At 41.8% G+C, this 15,099-nt stretch overlaps 1 protein-coding gene across 1 annotated transcript in view; it reads right to left on the minus strand.

Moving 5' to 3' along the window:
- The window catches only part of tbc1d23 (TBC1 domain family, member 23), a 117,051-nt gene that overhangs the window by 20,752 nt on the left and 81,200 nt on the right, over positions 1-15,099 (minus strand). The window contains exons 6-15 of the mRNA XM_037674364.1: positions 14,375-14,498; positions 14,147-14,271; positions 13,978-14,024; positions 13,792-13,895; positions 13,587-13,709; positions 13,366-13,458; positions 13,107-13,277; positions 12,928-12,970; positions 12,085-12,191; positions 11,815-11,954 (exon numbers count right to left, since the gene is read on the minus strand). Of these exons, the coding sequence (XP_037530292.1) occupies positions 11,815-11,954; positions 12,085-12,191; positions 12,928-12,970; positions 13,107-13,277; positions 13,366-13,458; positions 13,587-13,709; positions 13,792-13,895; positions 13,978-14,024; positions 14,147-14,271; positions 14,375-14,498 (1,077 nt within the window). The remainder of the gene's footprint in view (positions 1-11,814; positions 11,955-12,084; positions 12,192-12,927; positions 12,971-13,106; positions 13,278-13,365; positions 13,459-13,586; positions 13,710-13,791; positions 13,896-13,977; positions 14,025-14,146; positions 14,272-14,374; positions 14,499-15,099) is intronic.

A 15,099-nucleotide genomic window follows, 5' to 3' on the forward strand; every position in this document is an offset into this window, starting at 1 on the left:
CCTCTCCGCTCAGAAGCAGAGAGCGGAGACAGGATGCATGCCTGTTCTCTGTGTGTGTGTGTGTGTGTGTGTGTGCGTGCGTGCGTGCGTGTGTGTGTGTAATGGCAGGCCTAGATGTTCTCTGTATGTGTGTGTACAATGCAGAGTTGCAAGCTTTTCCCAGTGAGAACAGAGCGCAGAGTTGCAGACATATGGAAAAATGGTTAATGTTTTACAGTCATATCTCTCATTGTTAAATGGGTACTATTATATTTGAAAAGTGATTAAATGTGATTCTAAGTGATTAAAAAACGTATTAAGTCAGAGCATTGTAGTTAAGAAATAATCAGTAATCTAGAATGTTTAAGTGTATGAACAGAATAACCCCTTTTGTTGGATTGAATGAACCGAATAACCCACGAAGAAAGAGAAGTTATGAAATACAGCTCTGAACAGTTGAATTACAACGCCCTAGCAATAAAGTTACTCCTTTGTGCACCAAAAAAAGAGCCAATTACAGCCTTACAGTAGAAATGTTACACCCAAAGAGGCAGGTCCGAACTAAGTCTGAGACTGGACACGTAGCACTATAAATAAAGCTCACAGATCCAGGCTGAAGTTTTGGGGATTTAGTCGAGACAGGATGGTCTATGGACTGCTCTCAACTGTTGAGGGGATTTGGACAATTCGAAAAAGAGACTTCTTTTTTAGCAAAGTTAGGAGCTTCTTTTTTAACATTCAGCCTGGATTAAACCAAGTCAAGTGTTAGTATATTGGGTTTTCTGATCTGCTCAGAGACGGGATTATAATGAAATTATAACCCAGTTCTGACTGGTTTAAACAGGGCCAGCTACTCTAAAAAAAGTCTCCCAGGGATTCAATATCTGTCAAGGAATGATTTATTTTAGGGATGCACAATATTGGATTTTTGGACGATATCCGATTTGTTAAAACTTATTTGGATGATAACTGATGCTGATACCGATATTTTATATACGTTCCTTTGTCAGAACATAGCCCTCTTATTTAGGCTTATTTGCTACAAAAATTGTGCAACAGCTGTAAGCGCTAGTGACATATATTCAGTAACAGCCATATGATATGCATAGCACTTTAACTTATATAATGAAAAGTGTTAAATGTTATTTATTAGCATAAGTCACCTGTGATTCTGTCTCACTTGTGGCGGCTTGTTCCGAGTTCCTAGCTGCAGTGTGGGATCCTCTGCACTCCTGTGCATGAATGACAGCCTTTTTAAGTTCAAAGTGTTTGTCTATCCATTGTGCCGTAAGACTAATTATGCTAACGGGGCTAACACGACGTCCAAATAACTGTGGTAAAACTCACCCAACAAGTCATGCTATCGGTTATTAGCTTCTCAACAATGGCGGAGATGATGGCTTGTAACTCGGGTAATGTTACGTCAGAAAAATATTTCCGACTGGGGACGATGTAGCGAGGCTCAATGTAGTCCATAAATCTTCAGAATCCGACATCCTCACCAACGAAAAATAAAACTTTCACATGGCCGACATTTTGAATTTTCCTCTCCACCATGAGATCGGGTAGGTGCACGTGATGTCATCATGTGCTGCCGCTGCAGGCAAAAGCAGCGCCTTTTATATTGGCGAGTTATTTTAATGTAATGGCCGATGTCCGATATTGAATTTTAACGCTAATATCGGCCTATACCGATACCATGCCAATAATATCGTACATCCCTAGTTCATTTTGCTTGCTACATCACGCAGAAAATGCATTTTAAGCACCGGTTCATTTTTTCCTTTCACATTAACTCACATAAGGTCCAAAAGAGACCACAATTAGTCCCTCCTCTCATACACTGATAAGTTTTGCTCCTCTTTGGCGAAGGAGGAGTCTAGGCCTTATAAATTTGTAATGCCACGGGACATCCGGCCATTTCATTTTCTGATCTTGCGTCATAGACTGAACTGGCCTGCGCTGTAAACTGTAACCTTCTCCTGCTTTGATTTTAATACAATTGGTAAAACTGAATTCATGTTTACTTTATTAATAGTGTGAGTTGTCGCTTCTGACGGGGAACTGAGCCGAGGATGGCGTGGGCTGGAGGCGGACCTGGGGTCCGTTGAGGCCTGAGGCCAACAACTAGCAACAGCTAGCTGCAGTGACCCAATTTCAGTTCATGTTGTAACAGCTTGGTGCCATGACCCCGTCTCCTGTCTTTAGAAGTGGCAGGTCGTTTCTTATTTTTTAATGGTGACACAGCGGCAAGTGACCGAGTCTTCGCAGACTGTACAAGCCAGCTATTAACATCTCATGAGGTAAGCAGAAACCTGTTAAATCGAATTTCGGTGTGTCCCTTAAGGACTGACGGTCTGCTCTGTTTTCGGTCCTATGCTTGCAGTTTAGTGAACTGAAAGGTAGTAGAACATTATAGTATAATACGTGATTTCGTAAATGTAATTATCGGACGTAAACGTTTATATATGCGACTTTTTTTCCGCTGCAGCGTGCAAGGGAGCAGTCTGGAAATGCTAGCAACATCGCTAACTGGAAGTTGTCCGAGAGTGTTATAAACACGCAAAACGCTAATTTTTCCCTAAAAAATAATAATTGTCTGGTTGATTTAAAAGCCCGTACATAAACTTTTGTTTAATTAGATAAAATTAAATGGTGTGACTGCAGGTTTGAAGCCCCACGTGGAGATTGTAATGTAATTTTTGCTGACGGTAAAATCTTTAAGAGAAGTGTGCGCAGTCCGAAGACGTTCCAGGTGTAAATGCCTGCCGCTGTTTACTAGAAACGTGTTAAAACTTGGACATCAGGAAAGTGTTAAGAGGTGTTGGTCGTCTGACGGTTCGAAGAAACTCTACTGGGTTTTGGGTGCCTGTGGGGAGCTTTGCCAACTCTCTGAAAGAAGTTGTCGGCCTAGGGATCCCATTTTGCGATAGCCCCTGTTAGGTCTGCATTTGGATGCAGACTGGTCAACGGCACAACGGTAATCAACATGTTAATTACAGCTGTGCTCTTGAAACGGGAGGATCTTTAAAATAACTATAATACAAGGTATGAAGTCCAAGAGAGACATGTAGAAGTCCAAGAGAGACATGCAGATGTCCTAGAGAGACCTGTAAAATGTTGTGAAGCTATTAGAGTAGAAATAGGGTCAGAGCTAATAGAATAGGCAGTGAGGGACATTTGTTTTGTATAAGTTGAGGGACAGACAAGAAACTTAGTTAGGCAGGAATAGGGAAATAACTGGATTGCAAATGTTATGTATATTTGTGTGTATGGATGGGGTCAAAATGTATGTGCCTGTCTCCTGTATGAACGGTAATGTATGCTTGTTAATGTATAACTGATATGGGAGACTTTACAGACGCATAAGGTTGAAAACTGATAAATTTAGCAGCCATCTAGTACAAGGTCGCATAATAACAGAAAATGCACAAAGGTTTATAGAGCCAAAGGCAGAGGAAAAAAGGCAGACATTCCACATCAGGCATAAAATTGGTAAGTGACATTTTTATATTAACAAAAATTCATTTAACTAACGTTTCAAGATCAACAGGGACAGTTCAAACTGGCTGCCCAAACAGAAGACAGAAAACATCACAGTCAAGGTGATGTGTTCCTGGATGGAGAATTGAGGACCTAAACTGGGCAGATGGAAAAACCAGTGAGGTGTCAGAGTTTGATAGATGACTGAACGCAAGTAAATATCAATAATCAGGAATGAAACAATTCATGAATTTAAGTAACAACAACTGATTATTCTATAATGTAGATAAACTAAATTTTAGAGGTTGTTTTGGATAATAAATTCGACTGGAATATTGTATAAAATAAAATGACCAAAAACTTTGTGGGACATTTGACTTCTAAATCACTTTAAATGTTCATTGACAGAGTTAAAAACAGATTAAATCAATGATAATTTTCAATAACTCATAATAAGACTACAAACAGTTACATATTCAATTCAATTCAAAAATACTTTATTAATCCCAGAGGGAAATTATTTGTTGTTGTAACTCGTTATCCTCATTTCATTAAGAGATGTTAAAGATACTGATGGCTGTAGACAGGAAGGATCTCTTGTAAAGGTCCATCCCACAGTGGAGCCTAAGAAACTGGCTGCAGATGCCGGCCGATCCGTCCACCCAGACTCGGCTGGCCTCTCAGTTCCCCCGAGCTGTAGGACCATCTGAATGCTGGGCAGAACTCCTCCCAGAGTGATGGCCACTCCTCCCAGCAGTCTGCCGAGCTCCTCATAGCTGTGGACAGTCAACTGTAGGTGCTGAGGGACGATCCTGTCCTTCCGCTGTCATGAGCCAAGTTTCCTGCTAGTTCCAGGATTTCATACCATACCATACCATACCAATTTATTTATAAAGCACTTTAAACAGTGACAAAGCACACCAAAGTGCTGTACAGGGACAAACAGAGCAAGCACATAGCAACAGATTACATAACAGGACACCAAAAAGTAGAAACCAACAAAAACAATAATGGATAACAACAACAACCGCAACATGACCAACACAGTGTGACGCACACAGACTCAGCACAGATCACACAGTGCTGAAAGCCAGGGAATAGAAGTGTGTTTTTAAGCGAGATTTAAAAACTGTGAGGGAGGGGGCCTGTCTAACGAGCAGAGGTAACTCATTCCAAAGTCTTGGGCCTGCTACAGAGAAGGCCCTGTCACCTCTGCGCTTGAGACGGGTTCCTGGGACTGTTAGGAGCAACTGGTCTGCTGATCTGAGAGAACGTGGTGGGACATACGGCTGGAGCAGATCAGTAAGATAGGAGGGGGCAGAGCTGTTTAGTGATTTATAGGCATACAAGAGTATTTTGAATTTGATTCGAAGGTGAACCGGAAGCCAGTGTAGGGAGGCCAAAACAGGTGTAATGTGCTCCCTTTTGCTTGTGCTGGTCAAAAACCAGGCTGCTGCATTTTGGACCAGTTGGAGTCTAGCTATGGAGGTCTGACTGATACCAAAAAGGAGTGAGTTGCAATAGTCGAGCCTGGATGTAATGAATGCATGAATTACTGTCTCCAGGTTATTTTTGGACAATATGGGCTTCAGCTTAGACAGTCGCCTCAGCTGGAAAAAGCAGGATTTAACAATCATATTTACATTGTAGTGAACTAAGCCACCGGTCAAAACCTGACCCTGAAGACCTTAATGGGACAGGAATTGTTATTTCATTGATTTGAATCCAGAAATAGAAATTAGCTCATCCAGAGACTTTCTAATTGTATCCTGCACTAATCAATTGAAAGAACACTCTCTTTTATATTGTCATTACTATTTTTACAAATGTCTTGATAATCAAAAGTGTGTTTAGTTCAAACCATTTTAAATGTTGAAGTGAACTACTCATTTTAAATCAACTGTGAAACAGTATTAATGATTTTTTAATCCTCATTCAAAGTAGAAATCAAGTTAATGTCTGTTACAAAGTAATTATGCATTTTTTGATCTTCTATCTGAAATGAGAAGTAGTGATGTCGGTCGAAAGTCAGAAAGAAGTTATTGGAACGAACTGTCATGTTTTTAAACCTCTCAGACAGAAATAAGAAGCTACTGGCACCTGTAGTCTGTCATTTCCCCAAAACTTTTCTCTGTCTGATCCCAAACATCTCACTGTTTTTCTGACTTGTAGTAACCCTCTGACGTCACTAAAACCACACCCCTGTTGGTTCTTTCAACCAATCAGGACTTCCCAAAAGGGACCGGAAACAGAACTCTTTAAAAGTCGACACTTCCTAGTTCCAGTTAGTTCTGGGAGCACAGCAGAACAAACAACATGATTGTTGAGTTTCAGAGAAGTGTCAAGTATCACTCCTAGATTAGTGACTCTTTGTTTCACTAACGGTGACAGAACGGATAGGTCGATGCAGTGGTTGGTGATTGTGTCATTGGGAGGAAACAGCATAACTTCAGATTTCTTCTTGTTGAAACTCAAGAAATTTAAAGCCATCCAATCTCTGATGTCAGCCAGGCAGTCCAGTAACGGTTGAATACAGCGAGTACCGTTGAGTCTGAGGGGGAAGTAGATTTGGCAGTCGTCTGCGTAGAAATGAAAAGGTATGTTATGTTTCCTGAAAATAGCACCTAGTGGCAGCAGGTATAAAGAAAATAAAAGAGGACCAAGGATGGACCCTTGCGGTACCCCCCATTGAAGCGCTGCCGAGGCTGAACTAAAATCTTTGATGGAGACACAAAAGGACCTGTCAGCGAGGTAAGATCTAAACCATTCGAGGGCTGACCCAGTGATGCCCACCCACTGCTCTAACCTTGCAATGAGGATCTTGTGGTCGATTGTATCAAAGGCAGATGTGAGGTCCAGTAAGAAAAGGAGCACAGAATCACCAGCGTCTGTGAATAGGAGAATGTCGTTAAAAACCTTGAGTATAGCGGTTTCAGTGCTGTGGAGAGGTTTAAAGCCAGACTGGAATAGCTCTAAGATGGCATTATCCTCTAGAAAGCATTTCAGCTGGGACTCCACTATTTTTTCCAGCAGTTTAGCGACAAATAGGAGTCTGGAGACAGGCCGGAAGTTGGACATGACTGAGGGGTCAAGGCTAGGTTTTATCAGGAGAGGTTGGATAGCAGCATATTTAAAAGTTATTGGCACCACACCTGAGGCTAAGCTGCTGTTCACAATGCCAAGAACAGGAGGGCCCAGAACAGGAAGAAGCTCCTTAAGGAGTCGAGGGGGGACAACGTCAAAAGGGGAGCCAGATGGCTTCATGCCGCACATGACCTGCTCCAGGGAAGACAGAGAGATGGGCTCGAAGTGGTCCAGAACAGCAACACAATGAGATGGGATGGACGGATCATGAGCAGGTGGAGAAATGAGTGCCCGGGTGTTTGCAACTTTTTCAGAAAAGAAATGGAGGAAGTTTTCACACAGCTCAGTTGAGGCTTCTAGAGGTGAAGGTTCACTGAGGTGTAGAACTGAGTTCAGGGTGGAAAAAAGAAGAGCTCGGGGGTTGTCGGAGTTTGAGGCAATTATTGCAGAAAAGAACTTCGATTTGGCGGCTTTAACTGCCTTCTGATAATGACGCCAACTCTCCTTTAGGATTTGAAAAGAAACCTGCAGCCTGTCTTTCCTCCACCTGCGTTCTGCTCTCCTACACTGCTGTCTAACGGCTTGAGTGACGTCATTAAGCCATGGTTCTGATAAAAGTTTTGTTTTCCTGGTTTTAACGGGAGCAACACGGTCCAGAATATTTAAGCAAACAGAGTTAAGCTGAGAGGTTAGCTCCTCGGTGGAGAGAGACACGGAGAGCTGATCGATCCTCTCAGAGCTAAAAGCTTCAGTAAAATGTGCAGCAGTGAAACGGTTAATGGCACGTGAAGTACGTGCAGAATCACATGACTTAGCAGTAGGACAAGGCGGGATGATATCAAACAAGACAGGCATGTGGTCTGAGAGAACGTTGTCACCGATTACCAGATTACAAACAGAGACATCACGTGTTAAAATGAAATCCAGAGTGTGACCGTGTTGTTGGGTGGGAGCATTTACATGTTGAGTTAAATTAAATGAGTCCAACAAATCAAGGAAGTCCTTCACTAACGGCTTCTCCTGACAACAGACGTGAATAATAAAGTCACCAGCGATAATAAAGTGATCATATCTTGGTGTGATGTAAGCCAGAAAATCAGAGAATTCACTTATGAAGTCCTTGGAACGAGGGGGGCGATAAACAATCGCACACAGAACGGGCGGGGAATGTCCGAGTTCAAAAGCACTCAGCTCAAAACTGGAGCAGGGCATGAGGGTGGACAACTGTTTACAGGAAAAGTTTGATTTAAATACAGTTAATATTCCACCACCCCGCCGACCTGATGGCCGCGGGGCATTAAAACACAGACAGTCCGGAGGTAAAAGTTCCACCAAGACGCTTGAATCACCCAAAGGCAACCAGGATTCAGTGAGAAAAAGAAAATCTAGTCCCTCGTCTTTAAAAAAGTCATTTAGGATAAAAGTCTTGTTGGCAACAGACCTTGTGTTGATGAGGCACGTCCTGATCTGGTCCGACACAGAACCAGCCATGGTGGGGGTGGTGCGCGCCAACGGTTGCAGATTTTCAAAAACAGCACCTGCAGGACGGTCCAAGCGCCGGGCCGGTAGACAACACCCATATTTTCCCTGGTCCGGGCACGTAGGAAGCTGGCTGTGGAAACGTTGACCACGCAGAGCTTTGAGTTTCACCAGCCGGCCGGCACGTTTACCCTGGCGTCTGGATTGATATCTCCGAGAAGGCTGGCTTGGGGCCCAGCGTAAAGAAGCAGGCACGTCTGCCAGAAGGGGTGGAAGAGGGGGGGGTCCCGAGTCACGATCAAAATGGTCAGAATCAGCGACAGCAGAAACAGACAATCGAAGATCGAGGAGCTGTTGTCGGTCATACACAAGCAGCGAGTTGATATCCCAGACAAAAAACGAAAAGAGCAGAAATAATCCAAACAGTATCGTCAGAGGTAGATTGCAGGCCATGTACACGGGCGCCATCTTACCTATAAATTCAGTGGTCAGACACTTGAGCACAGCTGGCAGGTCGCTGAGAATGCATCCACAGAGCCTCCTTTTCAACTCATTTGAGATTTGGGGCTGTAGTTGAGATATTATTTGAGCTTTGAGATGTTAATCAGCTGCTGTTGGTTGTAGAAAACTGCCTTGTTGCCATGGTTATGCATCATAACAAATGTCCAAAACTAAAAAAGTTTCAGTAAAAATCCTTCCAGCTGCACAGCATCTGATACCAGAGGAAACAATTAGGGCTGCAACAATGAATCGATAAAATCAATAAAAATCAATGATTAAAAGCGTTGGCAACGAATTTCGTTATCGATTCGTTGTCGTGCGATTATGCGTCTTTCACGGCGCTGTGGAGCCGTTTTGTTTTGTTCACCTGCAGTTCATTGTCAATGCTGACCGACTGAATAAAGTTTGAAAAGAAAAAACTGCAGCGGGGGGGGGGGGGGGAAGCAGAGGCTGTTTTCAAAGGAAATTTAAATAAATTTTACAAATGACCAACGCAGCGAAAACTGTTCGACCCAAGTCCTCCAAAGTGTGGGAGAACTTCACAAAGATAAAAAATGAGAAACATGCAGCTTTGAAAATTTACGACACGACACGAGAGAACCACGGAGATAAAACGTAAACATGTCGGAGTCACAAGGAGGAGGAAGGAGCTGCAGCTGATACAACATGTCTCACTCCCAACTGGTGTTGCAGGTGAGTCTCTACAATTTAACACTTTGTTCTGTTTCAAGAGAGAAAATGTAACGTCAGTCTGTCTGAAGATGAAGCTGCTGCTTGTTTGCTTGTTTGTTTGTCTGATTAATGACGGTGATAGAGAACGTGTGTTACTTTTTATTTAATTTAATTGGTACAAGCAGCGTTTAAATGTGATTTATAAATAAATCTAACACAAAGATAATAATTTAATGATTAAGCTTCAACTTTTAATTTGCTGGCAAAGTCTGAAGACACTGCAGGTATGGCAGGATGAATTGCATTTAAACAGGAATTAAAGTAATTTATTACATCTACTGAAATGTGTGTAATTAAGTATTTTATATGTGTGTGTGTGTGTGTGTGTGTGTGTGTGTGTTTAATTGCTCTTTTAGCTACTTTTGCCTGAACCTAACACTGTAAGTGAAACAAGGCATTTCTTGAGTTGCTGTAAATTATGATATAAAACATATTTACTGTCTCATTCCAGAAAACAACAACAAACAACAACATCCTTCATGATGGACAGACATCATGGACACCACAGCAGCAGCTGTCTTCACTGAAACATCCTGAACATGATCGTCACTGACATGAGGCCTCTGTCCATGGTTGAAGACGAAGGCTTCACTACAATAATCCACACTTTTAATCCAGGTTACAATATTCCACACTTTTAATCCAGGTTACTATAATCCACACTTTTAATCCAGGTTACTATAATCCACACTTTTAATCCAGGTTACTATAATCCACACTATTAATCCAGGTTACAATAATCCACACTTTTAATCCAGGTTACACTCTTCCCTCAAGGACACATTTGACAATGTAGCTACATACTGTGCAGGTATAAAGACACATTTGTATGTATTTTTGTGTACATTTATTTTTTTAAACTATTTGACTAACTTTTATTTTTTATTATTCAATATTTTACTAACACAATAGTCAAATAGCAACCTGTTTTTAGTGTGAATTGCTATGTCAGTCAAATGTTAAATTTTGGAATAAAGGGGTGGAAATTAAAATGTTTTTATTTTTTTCTTTCGATTCATCGATTAATCAAAAAAATAATTGGCCGATAAATTGATTATTGAAATAATCGTTAGTTGCAGCCCTAATCCAGACAGATCTCCAGAGCTGCAATGCCAAGCTGAATAAATTGACTGACTTTGACTTTCTTCCATTATACAGGGGAATTAATGTTTAATGTTGTATTGTGCTGTTTTGAGGACCAAAGAAAATATATATTTTCTGTGCATGCGCTTAATAAAGTTATTTCCTACAGGCTGAATGAGGTCAGCAGAATAAAATAAATCACGCTAACTGACTAACATCGCTGACAATGCCCCACTATCCTTTGAAACCTTTCCTCTTATGATTATTTGTTTTCACTGAATGTTAAAATCACATATTTCTATGTATTCTTATTTCTACACCAGTGAAGAATATGTTTATTCTAGGAAAGTCCAGAGAAGAGATTTTTGAGATGAAAGAAAAAATAAACAGAATGCGAATGTTTCAGGGGGCGGATATGGAACCGGATTAGGCAGGTGACCCTGTTGAAGAAGTCAAGAATATTCGTTTTTGAGGTTCACGTATGTAAACGTGAAAACGAGGAAGGAAGAATATTGTTATTTATGCTAACTGTTCTACTATAAAACCTTAACAGTATAGAAGTAATAATGAAATACTTTATATTGACAAACCCATTCAAAGAGCAGAGAGTGAGAGGTTCAGGTTATAACCTGAACCTCTCACTCTCTGCTCTTTGAATTGAGAAAGCTCCTGGGATTAGGAGCGAAACGTCTTCTGTTACACATAAAGTCCAGTTGTTCTTGAATTGAACACTTTTGAATTCATCGTGTCCTGGATGACTGAGAATCTTCACCAGCACACATGAGGTGGGACGAAACTATGTACGCAGGGTCCCAGTTACATCCAACAAAAACACAAATTGTAAAAAAAACGTTATTAAGATCCGAGTCATGAACTAAGAATATAGTAAGAATATACTACATTCACTAAACTAAGAATACACAAGACTAAGGATACACTCAGCCTCACGGTACAAAAACAATGCGCCAAACAACAGCAGCACGAACATGAGTCTGTGTGAGCAGATGAGGAGCAATGAACACAGCAACAGGAAATAATCAGCAGCATGGATAAAAGACGAAACATTTCAAGAAGAATCCATCCAGAGAACCTGACTTTTTTTTTTAGATTTTTCTACCTGGATTGTTGAGCAGCATCAGGATACTAAATGTAAAGAACGCATACACAAAAATAATCATTAAAAAACAAACCACTTTTCACCAGTACCTTGTCATTTTAGTTTATCTAGTTATGTTATTTAGTTTATCTCAAATGTTGAAATGCCTAATTCAACATATTCTGATGCACTTAGTTTGGTTGTTCTTCCCTAAAAAGCATAAAAACCAAATGTATCTGGAAAGTCTGTTGTAGGCCAGAAGTGTAGTTTGACATGGGGCCAAGGGCCCAGTATGATGCCATGATGTGTGTTGTAATGCAGGAGTCCAGGATGAAGACTTCTTAATATGAAATTCAGAAGAGGATCTGGGTTCCTACCTGTCTACAGGTGTGGAGGTGTTCTCAATGAAGCTGATCATCTTCTCCTTTACATTGACTGACTTGGATTTCAGAGCAAAAGTCATTTTGTTGACTAGAGATTTGACACCTTTGCCATCTCCAGGGCTGCTCAGCTCTCCCTGTGTTGTTACAGAAGCACGAGTAAGAATAAAAATCTGCAGCTAAAAACCAAATACAAAAATTAATTGTGCAAATCAGCAAATAGTGTCAGTAATGTTTTATGATAAATTGTATTTCTTTTAAACCTACATAAGAAGAACTGAGGTTGCTGTGAGATCCAGAAGTGCTGACAATCCAGTTGACATAGGAAGAGTCCAGGCCCTCGACGTTCATGTCAACCAGATGCTTCTGGAGAGCTGAAGCAAGACGCACGGTTGTAAACCTTCATTCTAAACAATACAAGCAGCTTTGACCAACCTCTCAGACACAATCGCCCCTTTTGTCAGCGCTTCAGGACAAATAAGCAATCAGGCTCCAATGTGACATTATTTAACGAACTAACAGTAAAGTCAAAATGTAAAACAAGTGTGTGAAGCATTGCATCCCTCCTTTTCTGCTACCACTGGGTTTTCAGCTTGCTGCTCTGGACAATACAGACGTGTGTTAACACAATGCTAAGGTAGAAAGATATCAGCAATGACCTCAGAGATGCAAATGTTGCTGTTCATAAATTTGGGAAGAGTTAAAGGAGGAAACGATATGGAGTAGCAACAATGGAGAATATTTAAGAAAACTCAATATTTCCAGGACTGAAAGTCCCAGAAAATGTCCTTTAATGTCAGACTGTGCATAGACATAGAAATACAAGAGCTCCATCTCAGACTGTAAAGGCCTCAGTTAGGAGGTTACAGTTCAAAGATCATGAATTATAAAACATATGAACAAGTATGACTTGTTTGGAAATGTTGCGGGAGAAAGCCTCTTCTCTCTAAAACCAACACGGCCGCAGGATTCAGGGTTGTAAAGTTTCATCTGAATAAACCACAAAACTGGTACAGGTCCTGGCAAATTATTCTTCATCAAAGAAATGTAACATCTACTGGAAGTAATGGTCATGCTAAGAAAAGATGTGGGAATGTTTAACACACTTACCCATAAAGCCACCTTTAGCAATGCTCACATATTCTTTGTTTTTCTGCAACACAGAATCTTTAATGAGCAAATAATTTGAGCAAAAAACAATGAACTGTTAGAATTTTTGTTGTTTTAAAGTAATATAATTAAACATTTGCTTGCTTCAGCTTCTGCTTTCTTTTGCCCAAGTCCCTCACCTGTAGGAAATGTGCCAGCACCATGTTCATGTACATGTCCTCCTCTTCTCTGCCACTGCCCATGAAGCACAGATGCTCTCCGCTGGCGATGGATCCCGACTCTAAAGACTGCTTCTGAGCCTCCAGGAGGGACTTCACAGAAAGAGCAAACTCAGAGGGGTTCTGGAGCATCTGCGGGATGAAAAGAACAGACACAAATGATATTCAGATGGTGCACAAAGATTTACAGAAATAATGTCACACCAGTACTATGTCCCACCAGGTCAGAGTCCAGGTGGAAGGCTGTGGACAGATGTCCAGCATTGTACTGCTCTGCAGGCCGACAATCCACCACAAAGAAACGCACCCCATCCTGAGATGCAAAAATCCATCATCAGCAAACACCAAAGTTCCTGCACCTTCAGCAAACTAATGATAATGTGGCTTGTTCAGCAAAGGCTGGTGAGTTCCTGGTTGAAAGCAGTTAAACATGTCACTGACCTGCTGCAGCTGATTGGCCTGGAGGATTTCAGGGACGGACACGGGGAGGCAGAGAGCCTGATTCAGATCTGTGTCCTCCTCTTTAAGAGCCACCAGGCTGCTCCCAAACATATTCTGATTCATCTAACACAACAAAAAAATACGAGAAAAGGTCTTTAGTACAGCTGCCTTATGATAAAAGCTTAACAGCACAGACTGATCTGACCTTCCTCAGAGACAGCGGGGTTTTACTCTGGTAATACTGAGCCAGTGAAAACAAATCTTCAATGTCTTCTGCTTCCAGGAGGGAGGGAGATGCTTCCAGCATTTCTGTTCCAAAGAAAGTAGTTTACACTCAGTTTTTAAACAAGACGCAGAACAAACCCACAAACAAGGCATAAAGCAAACTCACTGATGATGTCCTCTTTGCTGTCGCCTTCCTGTCCCAGGATCGTTTCTCTAAGGACAAATCAGGCATTTAGAATATAAAAAGATATCATGTATTATGTACAGTAGATTCTGTTCAGTGCCCTGAACTGAAGTGAATCGAAATTGAATTGATTCCAACAACCCTTACATACTTGGCATTGACAAGGATGATGAGCATGAGAAAGAAGATGAGGAAAGGGTCGGCCTGCTGGAGGTAAGAGTCCCATAAGGCCTGGGTAACTTCAGGCCTGCAGTGGCTGGAAAACAGACTGGCCAGCTACAAACAAGCACACCCACACACACACACACACACAGCTCAGACTATGGCAACAATACATATAGAGGACTAACAGAACTGAGATATTTCTGCAAAGACCTACCCAGCTAATGGCGTACGAGTCAGGTGTGATTTTTTTGGTGTCCAAGAAAGAGCAGAGTTCTGGTTCATGATACTGCAGCAGCAGTCTGTAAAGGTGGAAGGGTCGGCCATTCTGCACACATATCCTAAAAATAAAAAAACATTACAGATATTAAAGCTCTTGTTTTATCTACCCAGTGGAGCTACCACCTGAGTTATGGCTGAACCCCACTGCAGCCTCTCCTCTAAAGGATATAATGAACTATGTCCAAACACTTGAGTATTACCCAGAGTGATCTTAGCAGTGTTTCCCCTACCATTATACAAGCGGGGCGCCCCACCCCGTCAACAGAACCGAGCGCCCAGTCTACCGAACCCCACCCCCCACCCTCAACCACCTGTCGGCACTGACGTAACGCTAAACTAGCAGCTCACAATGGAGGTGCACTAGCTAAAAAGCTAAAGGCAGCCTCTTCCTTCATGCTGAACCCTCATGCTGAACGCACCCCCGCCACTCGAAAGCTGTCAGTACAAACAGCACATGGCTCAGATGTGCGTCTGTCTCTCCCCCCGCCGACCCCTCCCCCACAAAAAAAAAAAAAACCTGTCGGTTTAGACAGTGCGCAGCTGAGACATGTCTCTGTCTCTCTCCTTTCACACACCCTGCTCTAAAACTGTTGGTTTAAACAGCGCGCTGCGCAGCTTAGGACTAGTCTCCGTACGTCCCCCCCCCCCCCCCCCCCCCCC

This window comes from Nematolebias whitei, chromosome 3 (assembly GCF_014905685.2).
Source record: "Nematolebias whitei isolate Nwh7 chromosome 3, NemWhi1, whole genome shotgun sequence".
NCBI lineage: Eukaryota > Metazoa > Chordata > Actinopteri > Cyprinodontiformes > Rivulidae > Nematolebias > Nematolebias whitei.